Genomic DNA, 25,161 nt, shown 5'->3' with positions numbered 1-25,161 from the left:
TACTATGCTGGCCTCATTAAAAGAACTTGGACTCTTCATTTTCCTCTTCTTTGAAAAAGCAAAAGAATTATCAGTCTTTTGAAGATCCTGAAGTTCACCTGGGAAAACATATGGCACTTTATGGTTAACTATTTGATATCTTCCCTAATTTATTTTATGGTCTGTCTACCTTGGCTCTCTCTTCTATAATTTTATAAATTCTATCAAATAACAAATATAGCTATAATCATTTTCAGTTTCAAAGAAAGTTATTTCATCCATGTTTACAAATTTATTTGCTTAGATTTGTGCAAAATATTTATAAAGTTTGTCTCTTAAATTCCTCTTTAGTTGGTAAGTCATGTTAGTTGCTTCTCTGTTTGTATTTTACTATTGAATATTTGTGCCTCTCAATTTTTTTCTAGTGTTAAATGGGCTAGTGATTTGTCTGTGTTATTAATTATTTAAAGATCTGGCTTTTGGATTGATTTATTGATTATATAGCTTTTCTGCTTTTTGACTTAATAATTTCTGTGTATGCATTTTAAATCCCTTCTTCACATTGAGTTTTGTCATACTGCATGTATTACATGAGTAACAAGTCATATAAATTAAAAATTAGCATCCTTTTTATCAATGTAGAGTTTACCTGTGAAGGAACTATTAGTTATTGATAATTTAGCATGAATTATTTTAGTCTATATACATTCCTCACCTGTTCCTGGGGCTGAATTTAGTTTAATCTGCTGATAATTTTGCTGTTTAACAATTTTGCCAGCCTTATAGTAAATTATACAAACATTGGCTAAACTAAGCTCCCTGAGTGAGTGGGAGTTTTGATAGGGCAGAAAAAGGGGTGGCTCTTGGGAAGAGATACAGACAGAGGGACCCATGGAGAATAGGAGAAAGGTCCAAATAAGAACTAGAGAGGACCAGAGACAGATCTTATGAATATTCAGTGATTTCTGTGTAATGAGAGAGGGGAGAAAATAAGAACGAGGATTCTGTGCATGGTAGCAGCCCTCCCTCCCACCTTGGCTCTCAGCTGTCCGTCTATTAATAGCTGGTATCTGGAGGCACTGGAAACCACCAGCCCTTTTGCAGGGGTAAATTTCAGAATCACTGACTTTCATTGAAGTTATGTTTCTCAAATTATTTTGAAAATGTCAAAAGAGTCTGTAATTACTGTTTGTTGGGTACTCTTAAGAAAGATTGTACCTAGAGAAGAATTGAAATGTTACCTCCAAATTTGCTGAACCATTAGTGTTTATAAAATAAAATCTTGCATGTTCAGTGTTTAGAGCACTCTACAATCACTATGATATCTATTTTTAAGGGACTTAAGATTAGCTAATTACACTTTGTATATTATTTATTACATTGGTGGTGGTGTTGAGTCTCTCAGTCATCTCCAACTGTTTGTGACCACATGGACTGCAGCACACCAAGCTTCTCTGTCCATGGCATTTCCCAGGCAAGGATACTAGAGAGGGTTGCCATTTCCTTCTCCAGGGGGTTTTCCCAACCCAAGGATTGAACCAGCATCTCCTGCTTGGCAGACAGATTGTTTACCACTGAGGAAGCCCATTTATTAGATTACTTGTATGTTACAGTAAATATGCATACTCATAATAACTTTGTGCAGTAAAATGCATATAGATAGTAAGTTAACATTACCTATAAATTAGTTCAAAAGCCAGATTAACAAATACTGAATGTAGTATTTATGGACAGCACTCCTCTTTCCTGGAGTCATGCTGTTTGCACAAGTTTTCTCTAACCTTACAAACTGTCAGGTGACCTCTCCTTTCTATGTTGTGTGTTAATTGACAAGTTTTTTTATCTGGTTATCATTGCAGCTTTGTCTTTATCTTCCTGAATTATCAGTAGAACTTAAATATACTGACTGACTTCTTCCCTGAGAAATAAATAAGTGTGGGCTCACATTCAATTCAGCAAATAATTCTGTACCTACTCTGTGGAAGGGGAAGGCAGTGAATGTGTCAGGGACTGTGCTCAGGTCAAGAGAAACACGAATACGTGATGTGATGGTATTTTCATCACAGCGATGTTAGCAATGATGGAAGTACTTGGGCAGTGTCTCCACCTTCCAGTCTGTTTCATAGCACTCCTGCCTAAACTGTCTTGTTCTCAGCATAGTGCAGACATGTGTAAAATATGGCTCCATCCTCCTCTAATATGGAGATCGTGATTCAGTGTACCTGTTTTCTAGGTCTCTCTTAAATTATGACAGTAAGTTAGACTGATGTACGAAGAGCAGTTTGCTACAAGTGGCTTGTTAGTTTTTAAGGACCAATCTTGTGTCTCCTCCTAAGAGAAGTTTTCTTTTCTGCCATGCAGATGTGTGTGGGGGGGGATTGGTGAAGGAGTGGGATGTAGTTCAGCGTGATGTACTTCTCCTCTGGAAGGAAAAATGCCTTTGTACATCAGAAAATGTGTCAAAACGTGGCCTTTGCCTGTGGCTTTAGTCAACATATGCCACTGCTGTCACCTGACAGGAACCGAAGACCTGTGAGTCAGACCTGACCCACCCCACCTCCTCTTCCACCGCCCCGCCCCCCTTTACATACAGGAACCTAATCTGCTATGCAGCATGATTATAAACGGTGTCTGGTGGGGCTTCTATTTATAAAGGCTTCAGATATCTTTCTCTTACCTTTGTGATGGAAGTTAGGGTTGTATTGCTCAGCTCTTGAACCTCGTTCATCTAATTTAGCTAATTCTTTTATTATAATTGTACATGACTTAAGAAATAGGTACATAGAGTTTAATGAGCACCTTTGACACAGTACTACATGCTATCAAGTATTGAAAATAGTATGTGCAAGTCTTGTAAAGGCTTATTGATTATAATAATGATATTACTTCATGGGATACTGTTGGTTATATTATTTTGAGATTCTAATGGTTAAAGTTTTTGAGTTATTTAAAAATGTTTTTAGTGGCAAATTGTTAAGTATGGAATTACAGGCCCCCAGAATAGGCTAGACACAGAAATACAAGTTTAAAAATACTTATCACTAGTGCAGAAATCTTCAGCCAGCAGGCTTTATCCATAGTAGTAAAAGCATATGGGCTGTAGAATCAGGCAGACCGGGATCGGAGTCCAGCTATTCAACTTAGTAGCTACTTGACCTCAGAACCGTTACTCAGCTACGTTTTCTGTCTATAAAAGGAAGATGTAATAGTACCTGCTTCTTAGGAATTGTCGTAAAGGTTCAGTGAGATGCCACTGCTGCTGAAGAGTAATAGCAGATACTTCTGTAGTCTTTACTGCTGGTAAAATACTGTTCCAAGCACAGTGCATTTCTCAGTCATTAGCTCCTCACAACCACATTGTGTGGGAAACACTGTTAAATCTGGCATTAATGTGAGCAAGTAACACACAAGAATCACCACCAAGAGTCAGCATATCCTTACGACATTCTGGAATGCATTGAAAATTTTACCATTTTTATTGAAATTTGATTTTCACATTGTGTATATTTATAATATAATTATATAATTTTCTATATTTAAAGATTTTTAAACCTTTATATTTTTCTTTCTTAACATTTTATTATTTTAATTAAAACTCAAAAGTGAGAGGTAACGATCACCTGTGATTGTTAAAAATGCTTCTCTTTAGAAAAACTATATTTCTTTTTTTTTATTCAAAGGTTGCACACAGCATAGAGATATGGAAATAGATGGACAGACAGTTGAGATCACTGACACTCATTGTGTTCTACAATTTATAAAGGTCCTGCATTATTCTCTCTGTGTTTCTGATGTGGGAGCTGTGTAGTTTGAAATTAGCTCTGTGGATCCACCAAAGGATAGATCCAGACACACAGGCTTGTGTGTTATCTGAGTTATGATAATTAATATAAGTGATTTTCACTACTTTCTCTCCACTAAGTGACTGTGAAGCAGAAAACAGTGAGAAGGCTTATTGGTCTTTTTTTCCATTTTCGTCAACAAAATATATTGCTCTTCTGGATTTTTCAAGTTTTATTCCACTTATTCAAAACACACTTCAGGGAAAATTCACAAGATAACAGTAAAATATATGCAGTCTCTGTGTTTTTGTTATATGGCTTATAGTCATCCATACTACAAAGGCAGCTTCTACTGGGGCACAGGAAGGAGTTTTACTAGAACCCTAGAAAGTGACAGATATTCACAAAGAGGACTTCAGGCTACAGTTGATTCAGATGGAATGAAACAGCTCAGAGTAAAAAGAACTTAATGAAAACTATGAAGCATGCAGATAAATATTTAAACCATAATGTGGGGGTGTATATATATATATATCTTAAAGCCAATTTTTGGAAAATTTTCAAGCCCCAAACACTCTTAAGTGTACATGTAAATATAGAATCAGGAGTTAACCAGACAGCCTACAGCCAACAAAATTGATAATACTAAAGCTAAACTAGAGTATATTGTATTAAAAGGCAAGAATAGCATCACTGCAAACCCATGGCCACTGCAAAATACCGAAAAGGTACTAAAACCTCCTTTTAGAAATCAGTAGGAATTTCAGCTCGCTGTGAATGTCCAAGCACAGTGGGAGCTCTGCGCTGAACCAGACCTTCCACGGCAGCCAGGTCTAGTGGGCTGCAGAATAAGTTAATCCTCGGGAAACATTAGCTGTGTTCAGATTTTAGTTTAGGGCATTGTAAATGCCTTTATATACCGTCTCAACTTTAAATGACTTCAGTTAAGGCTTTCAGGAGGCTACTAATAAGGAGCCCTGGAAAGTAAAAACAAGACTAATAGCGTTTTGCATCATTTGTCAATAAGATCTCTCATTCAAGCGCACACACACCCACACACTTCCCTGGTGCCCATTGGTAAAGAACCTGCCTGACAATGCAGGGAACATGGGTTTGATCCCTGATCCAGAAGATCTGACATGCTGCAGGGCAACTGAGCACATGAACCACAGCTTCTGAACCTCTAGCCCCAGCTGCTGCTACTGAGCCCATGTGCCCTAGAGACCATGCGCCACAACAAGAGAAGTCCCAACAATGAGAAGCACTTGTGCCACAACTAGAGCGTAGTCCCCGCTCACTGCAGCTGGAGAAGGCCCACGCACAGCAAAAAGACCCAGCGCAGCCCAAAATAAATAAAAGCGTGAACACACACATTCGTATCTTACTCTCAGTTAAACGCTTACTCTCATTGGGAAACGCTTTTCCAGCTGTAGACTGTTCTTTGAGAATCACACTCTTTACCTGCAACATAGGTTCACAATTTACCTTATTTGTGGTGTGACTGGAGTGGAAGGAATTCCTGCGTTTTCATAGCTACTTAAATGTAAGTTTTCCTTGGATTCAGCAATTCCACCCCTACCAATGTATCTGACAAATGTATTTAAGGAATGTCCAAAGATGTACTTATAAGAAAATGTATTACTACATTGTTTACAATGCTTAAACACTAGAAAAAAGCTAAATTTTGTCTACAGATGATTGGTTAGATTATGTCTGTACAGTGAAATGCTATGTAGCCATCCAGAGGAAAGTGAGAAAGCTCAATAGATCCTCACATAGAAAAGTTTCCAAGATATGTTACTACGTGGCCCAAAAACTACATGGCAAAACAGACCCCATATGTGTTTATTTAGATATGCATACATACGTTTATATATATAGGGTTTATATTAAATAAAGGTGTATAAGGTGAGGTCTGTTACAATTAAATAGTATAAAGTATATAAAACGGGTGGTAGCAGGTGGTACTAGTGGTAAAGAATCCACCTGCTAATGTAGGACACAAGAGACGATGGTTCGATCCGTGGGTCAGGAAGATCCCTTGGAGGAGGACATGGCAACCCACTCCGATATTCTTACTGCTGAATCCCATGGACAGAATCTGTGCCAGAGAAGCCTGGCAGGCTACAGTCTAGCACTGCAAGTGACTTAGCAGCAGCAGCATCGTATAAAATACTTAGTATCATGTCTGTGTGTATATAGTAGTCACTCAGTCGTGCCCAACTCTTTGCGACCCCATGGATTGCAGCTCACCAGGCTCCTCCGTCCATGGGATTCTCCAGGCAAGGATGCTAGAGTGGAGTGCCATTGCCTTCTCCAAGTACCATGTCTACCTAGTGCATAAATTGATTAATAAACCTTGCTGTTATTGTTACCTTGGAAGAATGGGTTGAGGAAGGAAAAATTGGGGGAGGGGGCTTTTACTAACTACACATGTTTTGTATTGTGCATTTTTTACAGTGACATTATTACTTTTACATTAAAACTCGAGAGAGAACTATTTGCTCCGGGGAACGATCTGGGAAAATGTATTTATTCCAAAGTATTAAAGACACAAGACTTGATATTTTTCCTCAGATATGGAAGAGTTCCTAATGTGGGCAGAAGGGTACCTCTGGTACTGTTTTGGACAGAGGGGTCTTCCTTAGGTCTGTCAAAGGAGTTTTGGAGACTTTTGGTTTTTAGTTCCTGCCTTGACATACACATCCCTACTTTCAGATTGTGTTTCTTCTTTAGTGTTCTTTTGGGTGTGTGTGTGTCTGTGTGTGTTTATATGGGGAGGGGTGTATATATATATATGCATGTCATTTAAGCATTTAGGTGATTATCTTCTTTCAAGAATGTTTGGAAATTTTAAGGGAAAAATGGAAAGAATAACTGAAAGCGATCATTGTTTGGCTACATGAACAAAGCTTATTTTTTCCCCTTCAGTTTTAGCAAGTAAGAATCACCCTGCAGATTGCTGAAAAGAGCTATTCCAGTGATTATATCCAATGAAGTTCTAAATAATTAATTCAATTAAAGTGACTATTACAAAGACTCTGGAGGAAAAATATTGACTGGACTTTATTGTTTGTTTTGGTTCTGTGAGCTGTGGTCATTCAGAATAATTATATATCTTTATAACGCTGATGTTAAACTTTACTGAAGTTCATTGAAAAGGTAGAAAGGATGCCCATTTGAAAACTGAACATTAGGTGTCTTTTTTCAGAATGACTCACATATAAACATCACTTACATATAAACATCATTTAAATCATGTCTGAATTATGTGGAAATTTGGTTATATTGGGTGATTCTTTCTAAAGTTGGTATGGGATTAATCGAAAATGCCTGGACCTAATTGACAAATTGAGAATACTGTTAAACTTGATGTTGCATTGCCGTTTTATTAGGGAAGATGAACTCTTCTCTTAAATTGTAGTACTTGAAAGATTTGAAGCCCTCATTCCATATAAGCAGTATCATATAACATAAGCTTGCTATAACTGGAGAAGATATTTGATGGAGTGTTTAAGAATACAGAATATGGAGCCAGACTCCTGGGGTTCACATCCCTGCCCTGCCACTTCCTAGATGGACAAGTGATCTTCCCTGTGTCTTGGTTCCCACTTCTGTAAAATAGGGCTTTAAGGAGTAAGCAGTAGATAGATCCTCTTTATCAAGATCACATGAGTTAACTCTTTATAAAACACCTGTACATACAATTAAGTGTTCACTAAGCATGGCTACTATTATTTGCCTTTTTTGTATATCTAGTAAGTGGTGTATGTATGCATGTTATCAAATACATTAGTTGTTTACATTTTACAGTCTAAAATAAACTACTATTGAGTGACAATCTATTTTAAGCACTTCTTAAAATTTCTTTTTACTAAAGTGTAAAAACTGATTTTTATACTAGTTGGTTTTGATTGTTTGTTTCTTGTTTGTATTACAGTTACAAATTATAATACTGTGGTAGAAACAAACTCAGATTCAGACGATGAAGACAAACTCCACATTGTGGAAGAAGAAAGCATTACAGATGCAGCCGACTGTGAAGGCGGCATGCCAGACGATGACCTGCCCTCAGACCAGACAGTGTTGCCCGGGAGCAGCGCGAGAGAAGGGAGCGCAAAGAGCTGCTGGGAGGATGATGGTGAGTTCAGTTTTTCTTGTAATATTCTACTCTCTGGGTTCTTTTTAAAAAGTGTATTAACTGAAATGATAAACTAGATGATAAGTTTGAAATGAACTACAGTTTATTTGTCTTGTTAATCCAGTGGTTCCCAACCTTTCTGGCACCAGGGACCGGCTTCATGGAAGACATTTTTTATGGACCGATGTGTGTTGGGGGGTGGGTGTTTCTGGAGGATTCTCATAAGGAGTGTGCAACCTAGATCCTCACATGCACAATTCGCAGTAGGGTTCACACTCCTTTGAGAATCTAATGCCGCTGCTGATCTGACAGGAGGTGGAGCTCAGGCGGTAACACAAGTGATGAGGAGCAGCTGTAAATACAGATGAAGCTTCACTCCTTTGCCTGCCGCTTACCTCCTGTGCAGCCTGGTTCCTAAAAGGCCACAGACCGGCTCCTTCTACTTACCGAAAAGTAATTTCTGAAGTAGAATGATAGTTATTTCAACCATACTTGCATTTAGTATACTTATCTATATGTATATTGATTTCTGTTAGTTTTTTATAAGCAGAATCAAGCTTTTCATACACTGTTGAGATAGTTAAACCTATCTTTAATTTCATATCATGACCTCAAATGAAGACTCTGCTTTAGTTCAGTTCAGTCGCTCAGTCGTGTCTGACTCTTTGCAACCCCATGAATTGCAGCACGCCAGGCCTCCCTGTCCATCACCAACTCCCAGAGTTTACCCAAATTCATGTCCCTTGAGTCGGTGATGCCATTCCAGCCATCTCACCCTCTGTCGTCCCCTTCTCCTCCTGCCCCCAATCCCTCCCAGCATCACAGTCTTTTTCCAGTGAGTCAACTCTTCGCATGAGGTGGCCAAAGAACTGGAGTTTCAGCTTTAGCATCATTCCTTCCAAAGAAGTCCCAGGGCTGATCTCCTTCAGAATGGACTGGTTGGATCTTCTTGCAGTCCAAAGGATTCTCAAGAGTCTTCTCCAACACCACAGTTCAAAAGCATCAATTCTTCGGCGCCCAGCCTTCTTCACAGTCCAACTCTCATATCCATACATGACCACAGGAAAAACCATAGCCTTGACTAGACGGACCTTCGTCGGCAACGTAATGTCTCTGCTTTTGAATATGCTATCTAGGTTAGTCATAACTTTCCTTCCAAGGAGTAAGCGTCTTTTAATTTCATGGCTGCAGTCACCATCTGCAGTGATTTTGGAGCCCAAAAAAATAAAGTCTGACACTGTTTCCACTGTTTCCCCATCTATTTCCCATGAAGTGATGGGACCAGATGCCATGATCTTCATTTTCTGAATGTTGAGCTTTAAGCCTACTTTTTCACTCTCCTCTTTCACTTTCATCAAGAGGCTTTTTAGTTCCTCTTCACTTTCTGTCATAAGGGTGGTGTCATCTGCTTATCTGAGGTTATTGATATTTCTCCTGGCAATCTTGATTCCAGCTTGTGTTTCTTCCAGTCCAGCGTTTCTCATGATGTACTCTGCATAGAAGTTAAATAAGCAGGGTGACAATATACAGCCTTGATGTACTCCTTTTCCTATTTGGAACCAGTCTGTTGTTCCATGTCCAGTTCTAACTGTTGCTTCCTGACCTGCATATAGGTTTCTCAAGAATCTGCTTAGAAACCAACAAATTATATTTTTGTATTCTTTTTGTTGTTGTTCAGTCACAAAGTCATGTCACACTTTGCGACCCCATGGACTTGCAGCATGCCAGGCTTCCCTGTCCTTCACTGTCTCCCAGAGTTTGCCCAGACTCATGTCCTTTGAGCTGGTGATGCCAATCTAACCATCTCGTCCTCTGTCATCCCCTTCTCCTGTCTTCAATCTTTCCCAGCATCAGGGTCTTTTCCAATGAGTTGGCTCTTTGCATCAGGTGACCAAAATATTGGAGCATCAGCATCAGTCTTTCCAGTGAATATTCAGGGTTGAATTCCTCTATGATTGACTGTTTTGATCTCCTTGCTATTTAAGGGACTCTAAAGAGTCTTCTCCAGCACCACAGTTCAAAAGCATCAATTTTTTGGTGCTCAGCCTTCTTTATGGTCCAACTCACATCCGTACATGACTACTGGAAAAACCATAAGTTTGACTATGTGAACATCTGTTGGCAAAGTGATGTCTCTGCTTTTTAATGCACTGTCTAGATTTTGTCACAGCTTGTCTTCCAAGAAACAAGCATTTTTTTAATTTCATGGCTGCAGTCACCATCCACAGTGATTTTGGAACCCAAAAAATAGTCTGTCACTGTTTCTGTTTTTTTTCCCATCCTTTTGCCATAAAGTGATGGGACTAGATGTCGTGATCTTAGTGTTTTGAATGTGGAGTTTTAAACCAGCTTTTTTACTTTCCTCTTTCACCTTCATCAAGAGGCTCTTTAGTTCCTCTTTACTTTCTTCCATCCATGTCTTCAAAAACAAATATCATATGAGATCATGCCTCCTAGGAACAATGTAAAGAATGGATATGAGTCCAGTTATATGACTTTTCTTTTACTGAACCCATCCTGAGTGCTAGTGATCAGTGTTTTATTTTTATTTTTATTCTTTAGTGCAGATACACACACACAGTACCTTTATATCATCTATTCTAGAACACATTCTCCAGAAGGAGGTTAGACATCTCTGACCTGTAGTTTCAAAAGGACCAATATGCAAATGGAATGACTTTGTCCACCTCTCCTAATCTCCACTGTCCCTCAAAGATCATGAGTCGGGATCAGGTCATTTATTTATTTTCAAAGATTTTTTTGTATTTTCTGAAAATAATTTTGTATGAGTCAGGAAACCCAAGTGTTTTTGTACCATGATCTCGCTATCCTGAGTTTTGAGTTTCTTTTGCTTCTTGAACTTCATACTTTCTGGAAGAGAAGATCACAGCTAATTCTCATGTTCCTGGTTGCCTGTGGGATTTGAATCCAGACTGTGCCGTATAGCAGACCAGAGCCCATGCAGCCCGACTTGACCGCACCCTCCTAGACTTGGTTTGAGAGCTTCAGTTCTTCTTCAGTTTTTATCTTCCTGACACTTGGACCTTACATTGTCTAAACTCCTGTATTCAATCTGGGTTAGGTGATATTTCTCCTGATTTTGTAAATATACTTTTGAAATTAGAGCAACCTGGAAGCTCCTTCTGAGTGGCACTTTGCTTATTTTATTTTCTTAAACTTTTCTTATGTAAAATATGAGTAGAGATTAAGGAGTTTTCTGGGCTGGCCCATGTATAAGCCATCTGGGAAGCAGTAAAATAAGATAATAACTTAATCCCTTATCAACTCTTTTTTAAAAAACTGTGGAGACCTCTGCTTCTAGGGAGATGAAATACATATCTTTCCATGTTTCTCGTGCTAAGTACAGCCAGAACCTCTGGATATTACATGTAAACAAACCCAAGAAGACTCTGGAAGGGGGAGAGAAGATGAGCAGATTTCCTAGGATCCAGGGAACAACACAGTCAGTAGTGAGTCCCTTGGGGATCAGAACCTCAACACTTGGTAAGAAGAAGGCTGTGCACACCAGCTGCTCTAGTCCAGCCACAGGAAGACTGCAGCCCTGCAACGCATGCCCACCAGTGGGGATCCTAGCCTTTGGCATCCACTAAGCAGAGCACACACACACACCCTGCCATGGTAATGTCAGAGACCAAGCAGGGAGATGGGGCTTTGCTCCCCCTTTAGCAGCAGTGAGAATCGACACGGCCTGGAAACCACGTGGGAACCTGGCCTTCCACTCCCCCTCCCCATAGTGGTGATAGGCATCCTGCCCTCTCCTGCTGGGAAGCCTGGTGAGGACTCAAGGCTTCCACCTTGCACCAGCCGTGATGTGAGTGGAAGCCACGTGGGGCAGTGATAAGGCACCCTCGCCCCCTCAGCCAGAGTGGAATCAGAAGAGCCTGGTAGGGGCCTAGATCCCACCTATAAAGAGCAGGCCCTCTTCCCCAGGCAGGAATAGAGGCTGAGGGAGGAGCCCAGACCTGCCCTCCATGGCCTGGAATGAGACCTTGCACACCTTCCCACAGGAGATCCAGGGTCTCTGTCTGCTGACAGAGTAACTGAATGTCCCAGTGAAAGGGAAGTTGCTCAGTCATGTCTGACTCTTTGTGACCCGCTGGACTATAGCCTACCAGGCTCCTCAGTCCATGGAATTTTCCAAGCAAGAGTACTGGAGTGGGTTGCCATTTCCTTCTCCAGGGGATCTTCCCAACCCAGGGATCGAACCTGGGTCTCCCACATTACAGGCAGACGCTTTACTGTCTGAGCCACCATGGGAGCCCCAAGTGTCGTTCAAAACTCACTCATTGGAAAATTTCAACTGAAGTAGAAAAGACAATCAACAAACACCAACACTGAGGTGACAAAGATGCTAGAATTGTCTGACACAGATCATCATGATAAAAGTGCTTCAGCTCCCAATCGTGAGCGTGCTTCAAATGAAAAGATAATCTTCACAAAGAAAGAAAAATATAAGGAAGCACCAGATGGAAAATTTAGAACTGAAACATACAATGACTAAAATTCAGAGCCTCAGCACACAGACTCCATAGCTAGGTGGGAGGACACAGGAGGAATTAGTGATGTGGCTGTGGGGACTGGAGCCTGCGTGAGCCCATGTGAACAACAGAGCCAGACTGCAGAATGGAGCTGAGCCCGAGCCACTCCTCCAGGTCCCGTGTGCCTGTCATCAAAATTCCATGAGAAGAAGATGAGCCTGAAAACTTATTCCAAGAAATAATGGCTGAAATTGTCCCAAATGCAGCAAAAAGACAGGATCCTGCATCCCAAACAGGATAAATCCAAGGAGACCCAGGTCACGGTGTATCATAAGCAAACTAAAGCCAAAGAAAGAATCCTGAAGCAGAGAAGGGAAGTACATATACCTTTAGGGGGGAAACGGTTTAAGTGCCAAAAATTTCTCATAGGAAATCACGGGACCTCAAATGCTAAAGAAAAGAATTGTCTTGCACGCGGAAGTGGCTGCTCCTCATTCATTTGGAAGCGGAATACATGCTACATTAAAAAAGGAGTTCTCAGGGCTGCCAGCCTTATAGTACAAGTTGAGTAGTAGTATATTTCTCCTGCATTTAAAAAAAAAATGTCAACCCTGGGATTCTGTATCCTAAGAAGAGATCTTTCAAAGATGAAGAAATCTAATGAAGGAATACGGAAAGGGTTTGTCCCCAGCAACCTTCCCTAAACGAGTGTCTGAAAGTAGCCTCTGAATAAAAAGGAAATGACAGAAAAGAAATCTTGGGCTATCAGGAAGGAACAGAGCACAATGATGAGAGTGAACATATGGCCACATGCAATAGATAGCCTTTTTTCCCAGGTTTTCTCAGTTATGTGTGATGACCAAGTGGAAAACATGAGTAGGGGTCGATAAAATGAATGAAATGGAACAAATGTCAATACTTTCTAATTTGTATTGTGTATAAGCTCCCTCAAGTTATAGTTGACTAAATCTTATGATCAATTTGATACCAAGTCATAGGGTATTAAGAATTGCACATTAATTCCTACCTGAACATAACTGTTGGTTATCTGAGCCACAGTTATTCAGTGTGCATTGCTTAGAGAACATGCTACAAAGATAGTGAAAACTAATTAAAACTCCTCTTAAGAAATAAGCCCTCAGTTTGAAGATACATTCCTTTCATAAATAAACTATAAAATGCTAGTTCTGGGCTTTACCTCACCTAGTTAAATAAGTAAATAAGGTTTATGTGTGCCACACCGTGTTCAAAACAGTCTTGCCTGACCAGTAGAACGAGCCAGTAAACATAAAACCGTTCCTCTGGTAAACAATGGGAATTTAAAATTTCATCTGCAAAAAGATGCACAGCCGATTTGCAGCTCTGCCCAGGGATGCAAGGCAGCCCAGACTTTTTGCTGGACTATTAGTTCAGAATCCTCTGTAAATTAATTTAACTTCATGAATATCCAGGTTAGTAACTTTTAATGGTTCATTCAGTCGGTTACAATTAACCGGCCTTTAATCATGCATTCCACTGAAAGTTTATATAATGAGGCCTCAGATCCAGAGCACTTCTACCCTTGAATTGTTTTATGACTCCTCAGGATGGTCCCTGTGGCTGAATTTGAAAAATTATCTGTCACATTGGACCTGGTTGACCATACCAGCCTGCTCCCAGAGCAGAAACAGCACCTGAGTTAGACCAGAGGAGCTGGCACCCAGGGGCAGATGGTCCCCTTAGCCTCTGTTCTATCGGGAGGAGACATGGCTCCACGGCTGCTCCATGTTCTTTACTTTTTGGTGCATCCTATTAATCAACCACTACCCAAGGTAAAACAAACAAAAAGCCAAAGAAGGAAAGCTACAGGAGCCACACTGTTCTATGCCAATTGGTTTCCTTAAAGATTAAGAAAAGGGGGAACGATAAAGAAAGCAGGCAATGACATTCAGCTGTGGCAGAGATCAGCACGTGAAACTGGTACAGATTTACAACCAGAGTACAAACCGTCAGTCTTAAGTGTGCTGGAAAATATTATATGCTATCAGAATGTTAATTATGCCATCAATGCCTTTTAAAATCTTACCTGTGAATGAAGTCTCAAGTTAGGATCAAGTTCTTAGAAGGATTAAAGAGAAGCAGTATTTTCATTATAAAACTAAATAAACTAAGACATGTTGACATCTAAGGATGAGATTTCTAGATTCATTAAGTCCTGTTGTCTTAAAAGACGTATAAATTTCTGGTGTTTTTTTTTTGGTAGGAAAGATAGTGTAACTTGGCAGTGTTCCAGCATATCATGCTTATCTGACAAGAGCTTCTTGTGGTTCAGCCAAAAACTCGCATGCTTGTGTCAGTTAAACGTTTTTAAATATGTTTGCCCTTTCAGGACACCTGTCTTATAGACCTTTTATTCTTTTAGCTTTTAAAAATTACATGAAACTGATCCAATGGTATACAATATCATTTAATAGACCGGCTATTTCTTAATGCCTTAAAATGATCCCAAGTAACAGTGACTTAACCATTTTTCTGACTTGAAAATTTTTTACCTCTATAGAAATGCACATGTTGACAAAAATGCCAAGTCAATGAAAACTTCTTTAAGATAAAAACATATAAAAGTCTGATCTTACAGTTATAGCAATAAAGCTTTTTTGAATACAAGTTATAATGGCAGCTTACACAGTAAAGAATCCACCTGCAATGCAAGAGACCTGGGTTTGATCCCCGGGTCAGGAAGATCTCCTGCAGAAGGGAATGGCAACCCACTTCAGTATTCTTGCCTGGAGAATTCCATGAACAGGGGAGCCTGGTGGACCACAGTCCATGTGGTCGCAAAGAGTTGGACACCATTAAGCAACTAACAGTATAATAAAATATAATAAATAATCTATGCAAAGAATGCCTCCATTGGTATTGAACCAAATTATCCTCATCTCAAGATTTAGCCTGACCTACCCTTTGGAACCTTTTTCAACCAAAGGTGGTGTGTGATGTGGAAAAGCTCACCATGTGGCTTCTCGTCTTCTTTGTACTGCTGTGTCCCCTGAGCGTCACTTTTGCATCTATAAAATGAAAAAACTGGGCCAGATGACCGCAGAGGTCTTTTTTTAGCTCTGCTCATAACAGGATCCAACTCCATTTGCACTAAATGTGCAACACTAACATTTGAGTGACTCTAAATGCCTAAGCATTATGAGGTGGCACAGGGGGAGGAGTCTGGGCTCTGCCTACAGTGGGAATCTCAGCTGTGCCCACTGCCCTCCTGAAAACCTCCCAGCCAATCAGACGTGTGCCTGGATGGAGAGCAGTGTATACGGCTCCTGTGTCGTCAGCTCTTCAGCACATGTTCCAAGTATTGATTTCCAAGTTACTTAGGTTCTTGGCTTCCCCACCTCCTTCAGTGTGTTATGTAATTCATTTGTAATACAGCTAGGTTCCCTTGCTAATGTCTATATTTCATTTTGTATTCTGTCTTCTGGGTGATTGATTTGGGGGAGGGGTGGATTGTCCTGGCTGTAAAGGTGCAGAAAGACACACTCAGAAAAGTGTCACACACCCATCCCTGTCCCCGTTTTCCCTAATAAAAATGCTACTCACAGAAGAATGCATAATTTTGAACATACTTTATGTGTATAGTGTACTCTGAAATTGAACAAGTAAGTAAATATGTTGAGGATAAGGAGACCCAGGTTTCTCACTGTCGGCAGGAAGTTACACACAAGGGGAAGAAAGGAGGCTGGGATAAACCCTGTGGTGTCTGATTGGATTCAGAGGTATTAGCGTGACCTTATGGTTCTTAATGTCTATGAAGGCAAATAAAAAAGTACACACGCCTACGTGCAGCTGTTAGTGCACATACGTGTCTCCCAGCTCTGTCTGCTGAGAAGGCAGGGCGGCAGTGACAGACACTAGCAGTAAGCATATCCAGTGCCCAAATCTGTAGAATGACTGCAGAAATGACTGACTGATTCTGGAACCAAGGGAGAGAAAATGTAAGATAAGCCTGGAACATGAGTAAGAAAGTGCTAAAAAAAAATTTATGAAGGCATATCAAGAGACACAAGAGCTAACTTGAAGGAACTCCCCATGGCCAAATCTAGAACAATTTTGGCAGCAAAATAAATGATAGTACTGGATTATAATCTAGGAAATGAAATAAATATCAATGCATCCACATGGATATAAATACTTAAATACATGGAGGAGAACGGAAAGCTCTTCCTTATAGTATAATTCTAGTTGTAAATTAAGAAGTAATCAGGGGAGTGGAAAATCGCCATTAGGCAAACACCTTGGTAATTGTTGTGGGCAAGAGCCGTCAAAGGTTGCTAAAGTTAGTGGGTGCCGGTAACATGAGAAAAAAGATACGTGCATAATCTCCAAGTATTTCCCCACTAGATAATTATAAAGAAAGGAATAATAACTGGTATAAAGAAGCCTGACAGACAGCATCTTAACCAGATGATGAAGGTTCCTCAGGTCATGCTGACACCATGCCTTGACTATTATAAATAATGCTTCAGTGGACATAGGAGTACAGATATTTCTTGAGATAGTAGTTTCTTTTCCTTCAGATATATACTCAGAAGTAGGATTTCTGGATCACATGGTAGTTCTGTTTTTAATTTTCTTGGGGAACCTCCATACTATTTTTCATAGTAGCTGCACCAGGTTACATTCCAAACAGTGCACCAAGGGTTCCCTTTTCTCCACATCACCAACACCTTGTCTATTTGATGACAGCCATTCTAACAGGTGTGAAGTGGTATCTCATTATGGTTTTGATTTGCATTTCCCTGATGATAAGTGATTTTGAACACCTTCTCATGTGTATTTCTTTGCCGTTTCTAGTCTTCTTTGAAAAAAAGAAGAAACAGTCTATTCAGGCCCTTTGTGTGTGTGCTCAGTCACTAAGTCATGCCTGACTCTGCAACCCCATGAATGGTAGCCTTCCAGGCTCTTCTGTCCATGGGATTTCCAAGGCAGGGATACTGAAGTGGGTTGCCATCTCCTCCTCCAGGGAATTTTCCCGACCCAGGGATCAAACCCACGTCTCCCACATTGGCAGGTGGATTATTTACCACTGAACCACCAGGGAAGCTCATTCAGGTCCTTTGCCCATTTTTAAATCATTATTTGCTTTTTTACTATCAAGTTGTAGAAGTTCCCTGTGCATGTTGGATATTAACCCCTTTCCCTTGTATGCTTTGCAGATGCTTTTTTCTGCTTGCACAGATTGCCTTTTCATTTTGTTGATCATTTCTTTTGCTGTGCAGAAGCTTTTTTAGTTTAATGTATGCCTTTATTTTTTATTTTTTTAACTTGTGCTTTGGTGTCATATCTAGAAAATCACTGCCACGATCAATGTCAGGGAGTTTTTTCCCCTGTGTTTTCGTCCAGGATTTTTATGGTTTCATGTCTCACATTGAAGTCTTTAACCTGTTTCGAGTTAATGTTTGATAGTGATATGAGATAGGAGTCTAGCTTCATTCTTCTACATGTGACTGTCCAGTTTTTCCAACACCATCAATTGAAGAGACCACCTTTTGCCTACTGAGCTATCTGGCTCCCTTGTCAAGTATTAGTTGACTTTAGTATATACATGGGTTTATTTCTGGGCCTTTGATTCTTTTCCATTAGTCTGTGTGTTTTCAATGCCAGTACCACATGTTTTTATTACTATAGTTTTATAGTATAGTTTGAAATCAGGAAGTGTAATACCTGCAGCTTTGTTCTTATTATTCAAGATTGTTTTGGCTATTCAGGATCTTTTGTAATTTCACATAAATTTTAGCATTTATCATTTATTTTCTGTTTCTGTAAAAAATGCTATTGGAATTTAGATGGGGATTGCATTGAATCTACAAATAGCTCTGGGTAGTATGGATATTTAACATATATGGATATTTAACATATGGATATTCTTCTAGTTCATGAACACAAGATATCTTTCCACTTATTTGTGTTTTCAATTTCTTATATCAGTGTTTTACAGCTTTTTAAGGAAATTGTGTTTTAATTTATTTTTTAATTGGAGGAAAATTGCCTCACAGCATTTAGTGCTTTTATTTCCTTGGTTAAATTTATTCATAAGTATTTTGTTAGTTTTGATGCTATTGTAAACAAGATTTCATTTATTTCTTTATTTCTGTTCCATATGGTTTTAGTATATAGAAATGCAACTGATTTTTGAATGTTTTTTTTTTTTAAATCTGTACAGGTATTCTTTGATTTCTTATATTAGCATTTTATAGTTTCAAAATGCAGATCATCAACATGTTTTGAGAGACTTAAACCTCTTTCTTTCATATTTGAAGGGAAAAACTATTGTGAATATTTTATTTTTAAGTTTCCATTTGTTCATTCTCATTAGGGTTACACGGTTGGGCAATATGATTGAGTTTTGTGTGTTGCCCTTGTATCCTGCAGACTTGCTAGTTCTAAACATTCTTTGGAGATTCTTAAGATTTCTATGTAGACAGTCTTCTCTTCAAATTGGGGTAGTTTTTCTTCCTTTCTAGTCTGTATACCATTTATTTCTTTTTATTAGAAAATGCCAGGAGTGGTGAGAGTGGACATTTTCCCAATCTTAGAAGGAAAGTATGTGGTCTTTTGCTTTAAAGTATAATGTTAACTGTGGGTTTATTGTAGATGTCCTTTATGAAACTATTCTCATTTCTGGTTTGCTGAGAGTTTTCATCATGAATAGATGTCAGATTTTTTTCAGTGCTTTTTCTGTGTCAGTTGATATGATCATGTGGTTTTGCTTCTTCAGCCTGTTAACACAGTGAAATGCATTAATGGACTTTCCAATATTGAACTAGCTTTAGATTATCTGGAAAGCCCCTCTGAGTCATTGTGTTTTCATATATTGCTGAATATGATTTGATAATTTTTTGTTGAGTTTTGTGCCAGTGTTCATGAGAGATACTGGTCTATAGGTTGGTTGGTTTGTTTTTTGTAATATTGTAACATGGTTTTGGTATCAAGGTAATATGGGCCTCATGAAATTAATAGGAAAGTCTTCCTTTTTCTTCTGTTTTCTTAAAAATACTATTTAAATTTAGTGCTGTTCAGTAAATGTCTGGTAAAACTTAAAGTGGAAAACATGTGGACCTAGAATTTTCTATTATTTGGAGAAGATTTTAAACTACAAATAAAATTTTAAAACAATTATAGGAATATTCAGATTAGCCATTTGATCTTGGATGACTTGCAGTAGTTTCTAGTTTTTGAGGATATAGTCCACTTAAAAGTTTTCAAATTCATGTCTGTTAAGAGATGTTAACCTTACAAGACTGCTTTAAGGAAAATAGCTCACAATTATATAGCACTTGCTGAGTGTCTGGTGCAATGCTAAGCACATACTGTAGTGATTTTATCTTCACAACTACCCTAACTACTGTTACTATCCTCCAAATTTATATTTTATAAACTGATTATGAACTGCCTCACAGATTTCATAATGGACATATAAAATTTTTCATTTAAGTGTAATTACAAACAACCTAATTTCTGGCACATTAAAAATGACATTTTAAAACACCGTTCATCTGTGAAATTCATGGCAATTTAATACCTTCATTTAACACTTCCATTAAAAAAAAAACATGAATAAGCTCTTCTTTAAGAGTCAGAAATGTATATCTTAATGTTTACTTCTTGAACGCATAGCCCTTTTAATATCTTCTGGCTCTGCAGTGATCCCCTTTTCATTCCTGATATTAGAAATTTATAGCTTCCCTCATTTTTTGTCAGTCCTTCATAATGTCTGTCATTGTTTTTGGTCTTTTCAGAGAACCTTTTACCATTTTCTCTATTTTTTTTTCACTTTTATTGATTTCTGTTCTTAATACTTCTTTCTGAGTTTATTTTTCTCTTCTCCCACTGTTTACCATGGCAGCACAGAGTTCTTATTTGAGCCCTTATTTTATAACATAGGCATTTAATAATGTAAACTGCCCTTTAAGCAGTGTTTCTGATACATTCCACAAATACTGATATTTTGGTTTTCGTTTTTCTCTTTGACCCATGGATTCCTTAGAAGTGTGTTAATTTCCAAAGTGTTTAGAAACTTTTTCCCCTTTCTCCTACATATCTAGTTTATATTCATTATGCTAAGAAAACATACTAGGCTGGCCAAAAAGTATGTTGTTTTGGCCAACTCAGTACTTTAAATTATATTTAATTTGTTAAGTTTTGTTGTATGATCCTGGATGTGATCTGTCTTCCTGAATCCTTTATGTGCTTTTAAAAGGGACCAGGTTGAATGTTCTATAAATGTCAGTTGGTTCTAGTGGTTGTTAATGGTGCCTGGTTCTTTATATTGTTGCTGACTTTTTCTCTACTTGTTCTGTCAGTTAATGTGAGGGAGGAGTATTGAAGCCTCCAGTTACAATCATAGATCTGCCTTCTGTTCTCTCCGTCTCCTGATTTGAAGCTTTGCTAGTTTCACACATATTTAAGAGGGTTATATCTTCTTGGTGGATGGACTTATCATTATAATGTTTCTCTATATCTCTGGTAATTTTATTAGCTCTAAAGTCTACTTTAATGTTAAAATAATCGCCCTATTTTCTTTTCATTAATGTTTGCATGGTATATCTTTTTCTATCCTTTTACTTTTAACATACCTATATCATTATATTTAAAATGACTTATTTGTAGAGAGCTATAGATGGAGCTTGGTTTTTAAAATCTCTGTCTCCTAATTGGCTTGTTTAGACCATTTATATTTAATATAACTTTTGGTTTTTAGATTTAGGTTTATAATTGTATTCGTTTTTCATTTTTTTCATTTTTCTATTCTTTTCCTGTCTTTTTTGGACCATTTGAATATGGTTTAATATTCCATTTTCACTTATTTATTTCATGTTTGACTGTATCTCTTTATTGATTTTTTAAGTAGTTGCTCTGTGGATTTGAATGTTACACACTTTTCACAGTCTACTTAGAATCAGTATTTTACTACCCCAAGTGAAGTACAGAAACCTTGCACCCACGTGGATGCCATTGCCCTCCTTCCTTTATATTGTAGTCATATATGTACTTGTCATTTCTTTTTTTTTTTTTTAGTTTTTTATTTTTTAAATTTTAAAATCTTTAATTCTTACATGCATTCCCAAACATGAACCCCCCTCCCACCTCCCTCCCCATAACATCTTTCTGGGTCATCCCCATGCACCAGCCCCAAGCATGCTGCATCCTGCGTCAGACATAGACTGGCGATTCAATCTTGTCATTTCTTATATTCTCCTTCACTCCTGACATTTCAAGTTTCCCTCTAATACCATTTCCCCTTCTTTCTGAAGATCTTCCTGTAGCAATTCTTTTAGATAAGGTCTCCTGGCAATGAACTCTGCTGCTGCTGCTGCTGCTGCTAAGTCACTTCAGTAGTGTCCGACTCTGTGTGAGCCCATAGACGGCAGCCCACCAGGCTCCCCTGTCCCTGGGAGTCTCCAGGCAAGAACACTGGAGTGGGTTGCCATTGCCTTCTCCAAGGCATGAAAGTGAAAAGTGAAAGGGAAGTCGCTCAGTCGTGTCCAACTCTTCGCAACCCCATGGACTGCAGCCTACCAGGCTCCTCCATCCATGGGATTTTCCAGGCAAGAGTACTGGAGTGGGGTGCCATCGCCTTCTCTGAACTCTGCTAGCTCTCTTTTATCTACGAATATCTTTCTTTTACCCCCAGTTCTGAAGTATGTTTTCACTGAATGTAAAATTTAGGTTTGAGAGACTTTTATTTTCTTTAGCACTTTAAAACATTCCACTTCCTTATGGAATCCTAAATTTCTTTTTTTTTAATATAAATTTATTTTAATTAGAGGTTAATTACTTTACAATGCTGTATTGGTTTTGCTGTACGTCAGCATGAATCCGCCACAGGTATACACGTGTTCCCCATCCTGAACCCCCCTCCCTCCTTCCTCCCTGTACCATCCCTCTGGGTTGTCTCAGTGCACCAGCCCCGAGCATCCTGTATCATGCTTTGAATCTGGGCTGGTGATTCGTTTCATATATGATATTATACATGTTTCAATGCCATTCTCCCAGATCATCCCACCCTCGCCCTCTCCCACAGAATCCAAAAGACTGTTCTATACATCTGTGTCTCTTTTGCTGTCTCGCATACAGGGTGATCGTTACCATCTTTCTAAATTCCATATATATGTGTTAGTGTATTGTATTGGTGTTTTTCTTTCTGGCTTACTTCACTCTGTATAATAGGCTCCAGTTTCGTCCACCTCATTAAAACTGATTCAAATGTATTCTTTTTAATGGCTGAGTAATACTCCATTGTGTATATGTACCACAGCTTTCTTATCCATTCATCTGCTGATGGACATCTAAGTTGTTTCCATGTCCTGGCTATTATAATCAGTGCTGAGATGAACATTGGGGTACACATGTCTCTTTCAATTCTGGTTTTCTCAGTGTGTATGCCCAGCAGTGGGATTGCTGGGTCATAAGGCAGTTCTATTTCCAGTTTTTTAAGGAATCTCCACACTGTTCTCCATAGTGGCTGTACTAGTTTGCATTCCCACCAACAGTGTAAGAGGGTTCCCTTTTCTCCACACCCTCTCCAGACTATTGTTTCAATCATTGTTCCCTTATATTACATTTTCTCTTACTCTTTTCAAGTTTTTTTTTTTTAATTTTCAGAGTTAGTTTGATGATATGAGCCTGCGTTTGGAGGGCTTTACCCTGCTTGAGATTCAGTTAACCTCTGAACCTATTCATTTGTGAGTGAAGTGAGTGAGTGAAGTCGCTCAGTCATGTCTGACTCTTTGTGACCCCATGGACTGTAGCCTATCAGGCTCCTCCACCCATGGGATTTTCCAGGCAAGAGTGCTGGAGTGGATTGCCATTTCCTTCTCCAGGGGATCTTCCCAACCCAGGAATCAAACCCGGGTCTCCCGCATTGCAGGCAGACGCTTTGCTGTGTCTTCTGTTAAATTTGGGAAGTTTTTAGACATTATTTTTTCAAAAATTTTTTCTATATCATTCTCTTCTCTTTCTGTGACTTCAGTGACATGAAAGATACTTCCTTATTATCCTGTACATCTAATACTCTTAGTCATTTACTCTGCTTTTCAGATTAGAAAATTTTCATTAATCTGTCATCAAGTTCACTAATCTTTCCTCTTTCATCTCTATTTTACTATTGAGCATATCAAGTGGGTTTTAAAATTTTTTGTTATTGTATTCTTCTAAAGTTTTCTTTTGATTCTTTTTTATAGTTTCTATTTGCTGATGCAAGTTTGCTGAGACTTTCCTTCTACTCTTTTCAAGAGTGTTCACCCTTAACTTCTTGGAGAACCTTTATAAAAGCTGTCCTGTAATTTCAACACCTGTGTTATCTCAGTGTTGCCACATTTTCCCATTGAAGCTGTGGTTTTCTTGGTTCTTTGCATGCCAAGTAATTTTGGATTGTATCCTGGACACTTTTGAGTATTATCTTATGAGACCCTTGCTGTTATTTAAATCCTGTGGAGAATTTTTGTGCTTCTGGTTTAGCAGGCAATAATTCAGTGTATCAGGCTGTAAGTTCCAACCAGCTTTTTGTGGGTTGTGGTCCCAATGTAAGTTCCCTTTTCAAGCCTTTGCAGTGCTTTTCAGATCTGTACCATGCAGAGTGATGATCTTAGCCCACGCTTCAGTTCTCAGAGTCTGTGATCAGATCCACATGAGGGAAACTTGGGATGCACCCAGGGGTCCACAGACAGCTCTGTGCAGGTGCTTCCCCATGCTCCTCCCTCTCAGTGGTCTCCTCAGTATTTCCAGTTCCTCAGGACTCTCCTGTTCAGTCTTCTGTCCAAAATCCTGGGACTTTACTGCAGTACCTTGTGCATACTTCCTGCAGCTGTGACGGTGAGAAGAGCTGCAGGAAGACAGGCAGAGGGAGTTCAGTGGACACACGTACCACCCTCTTCAGGCTCTGCTCCTTCCGCTGGAGGAGAAGGTGCCCCTCCCTTGGCTTTTAGGTACCTGGGGGCCCCTGCTTTTACCATGGTCTCTCCCACTATGGGATGACCTAGGGGCTGGGACCCAAAAGGAAAGATGGAAAAATGCATATTTCTCCCTTTCCTGCTCCCTAAGCCTAAACTGGAGGGCTTTTCTAGCATATTTCTTCCATGCTTCAGTGTCCACATCCAGCTTTTGAACCACCCTGAACCCCGGCTGCGGTGGGAGGAATCACTTCCAGCTCAGTGGCCCCCTCTTCTTCCTCTGCCTGCTCTGGTTCACCTTCTGGAGTCTTCACACTGCCCCTCCATGCGTTTTCCCAGGTGTTGTAGCTGCGTCTGGTGGGACATACAGGTAGCCTATCTCCATGTTCACCAAAGCTGACTTTAGGCATGTTTTTTGTTTACCATTGTCTACATTAACAGGTTTTCCTGGAGGTTGTGAATTATATTTACTGGGAGGTTGATGGACAATTATACCAAAAATAGATTGATACACATGTAGAACCTAATGGATATAAGAAGGAAAGATGGAGCTGTCTGGAAACATTCTGAAAAAGTATACAGTGAAACAAACATTTCATCCTTAATCAAAGTTTGAATACTTTATGTTTGAATTCAGGAATTTCTCAATGTTTGCTTTTTGGACAGTGTTACTGTAATAGGTTTCTCTCCTGTAACGGGGACAGTGGGGTGGGGCTAGCAGAGAGCAGGGTCAGGGAAGACTTACAAACTGAGAGACACGTGAACTGAGCTTCAAAGAAGTCAGGTTAGTAGCAGTTACTCAGATGAATGGGTAACAGCGTTCTAGC

At 39.2% G+C, this 25,161-nt stretch overlaps 1 protein-coding gene and 1 non-coding gene across 10 annotated transcripts in view; both read left to right on the top strand.

Moving 5' to 3' along the window:
- The window catches only part of ZEB1 (zinc finger E-box binding homeobox 1), a 207,899-nt gene that overhangs the window by 144,353 nt on the left and 38,385 nt on the right, over positions 1-25,161 (top strand). For all 9 annotated transcript variants that reach the window (XM_042230615.2, XM_027976673.3, XM_027976671.3 and 6 more), the window contains exon 2: positions 7,702-7,902. In XM_042230615.2, coding sequence (XP_042086549.1) covers positions 7,812-7,902 — 91 coding nt within the window. In that variant the 5' untranslated portion in view covers positions 7,702-7,811. The remainder of the gene's footprint in view (positions 1-7,701; positions 7,903-25,161) is intronic.
- LOC114117678 (small nucleolar RNA U109) lies at positions 12,870-12,994 on the top strand. Its single transcript, XR_003591341.2, has one exon. It is a non-coding gene; the product is annotated as a small nucleolar RNA U109 (small nucleolar RNA).

The sequence above is a fragment of the Ovis aries genome, chromosome 13 (genome assembly GCF_016772045.2).
Source record: "Ovis aries strain OAR_USU_Benz2616 breed Rambouillet chromosome 13, ARS-UI_Ramb_v3.0, whole genome shotgun sequence".
Lineage (NCBI taxonomy): Eukaryota > Metazoa > Chordata > Mammalia > Artiodactyla > Bovidae > Ovis > Ovis aries.
This window is presented reverse-complemented; position numbering and strand designations above follow the sequence as displayed.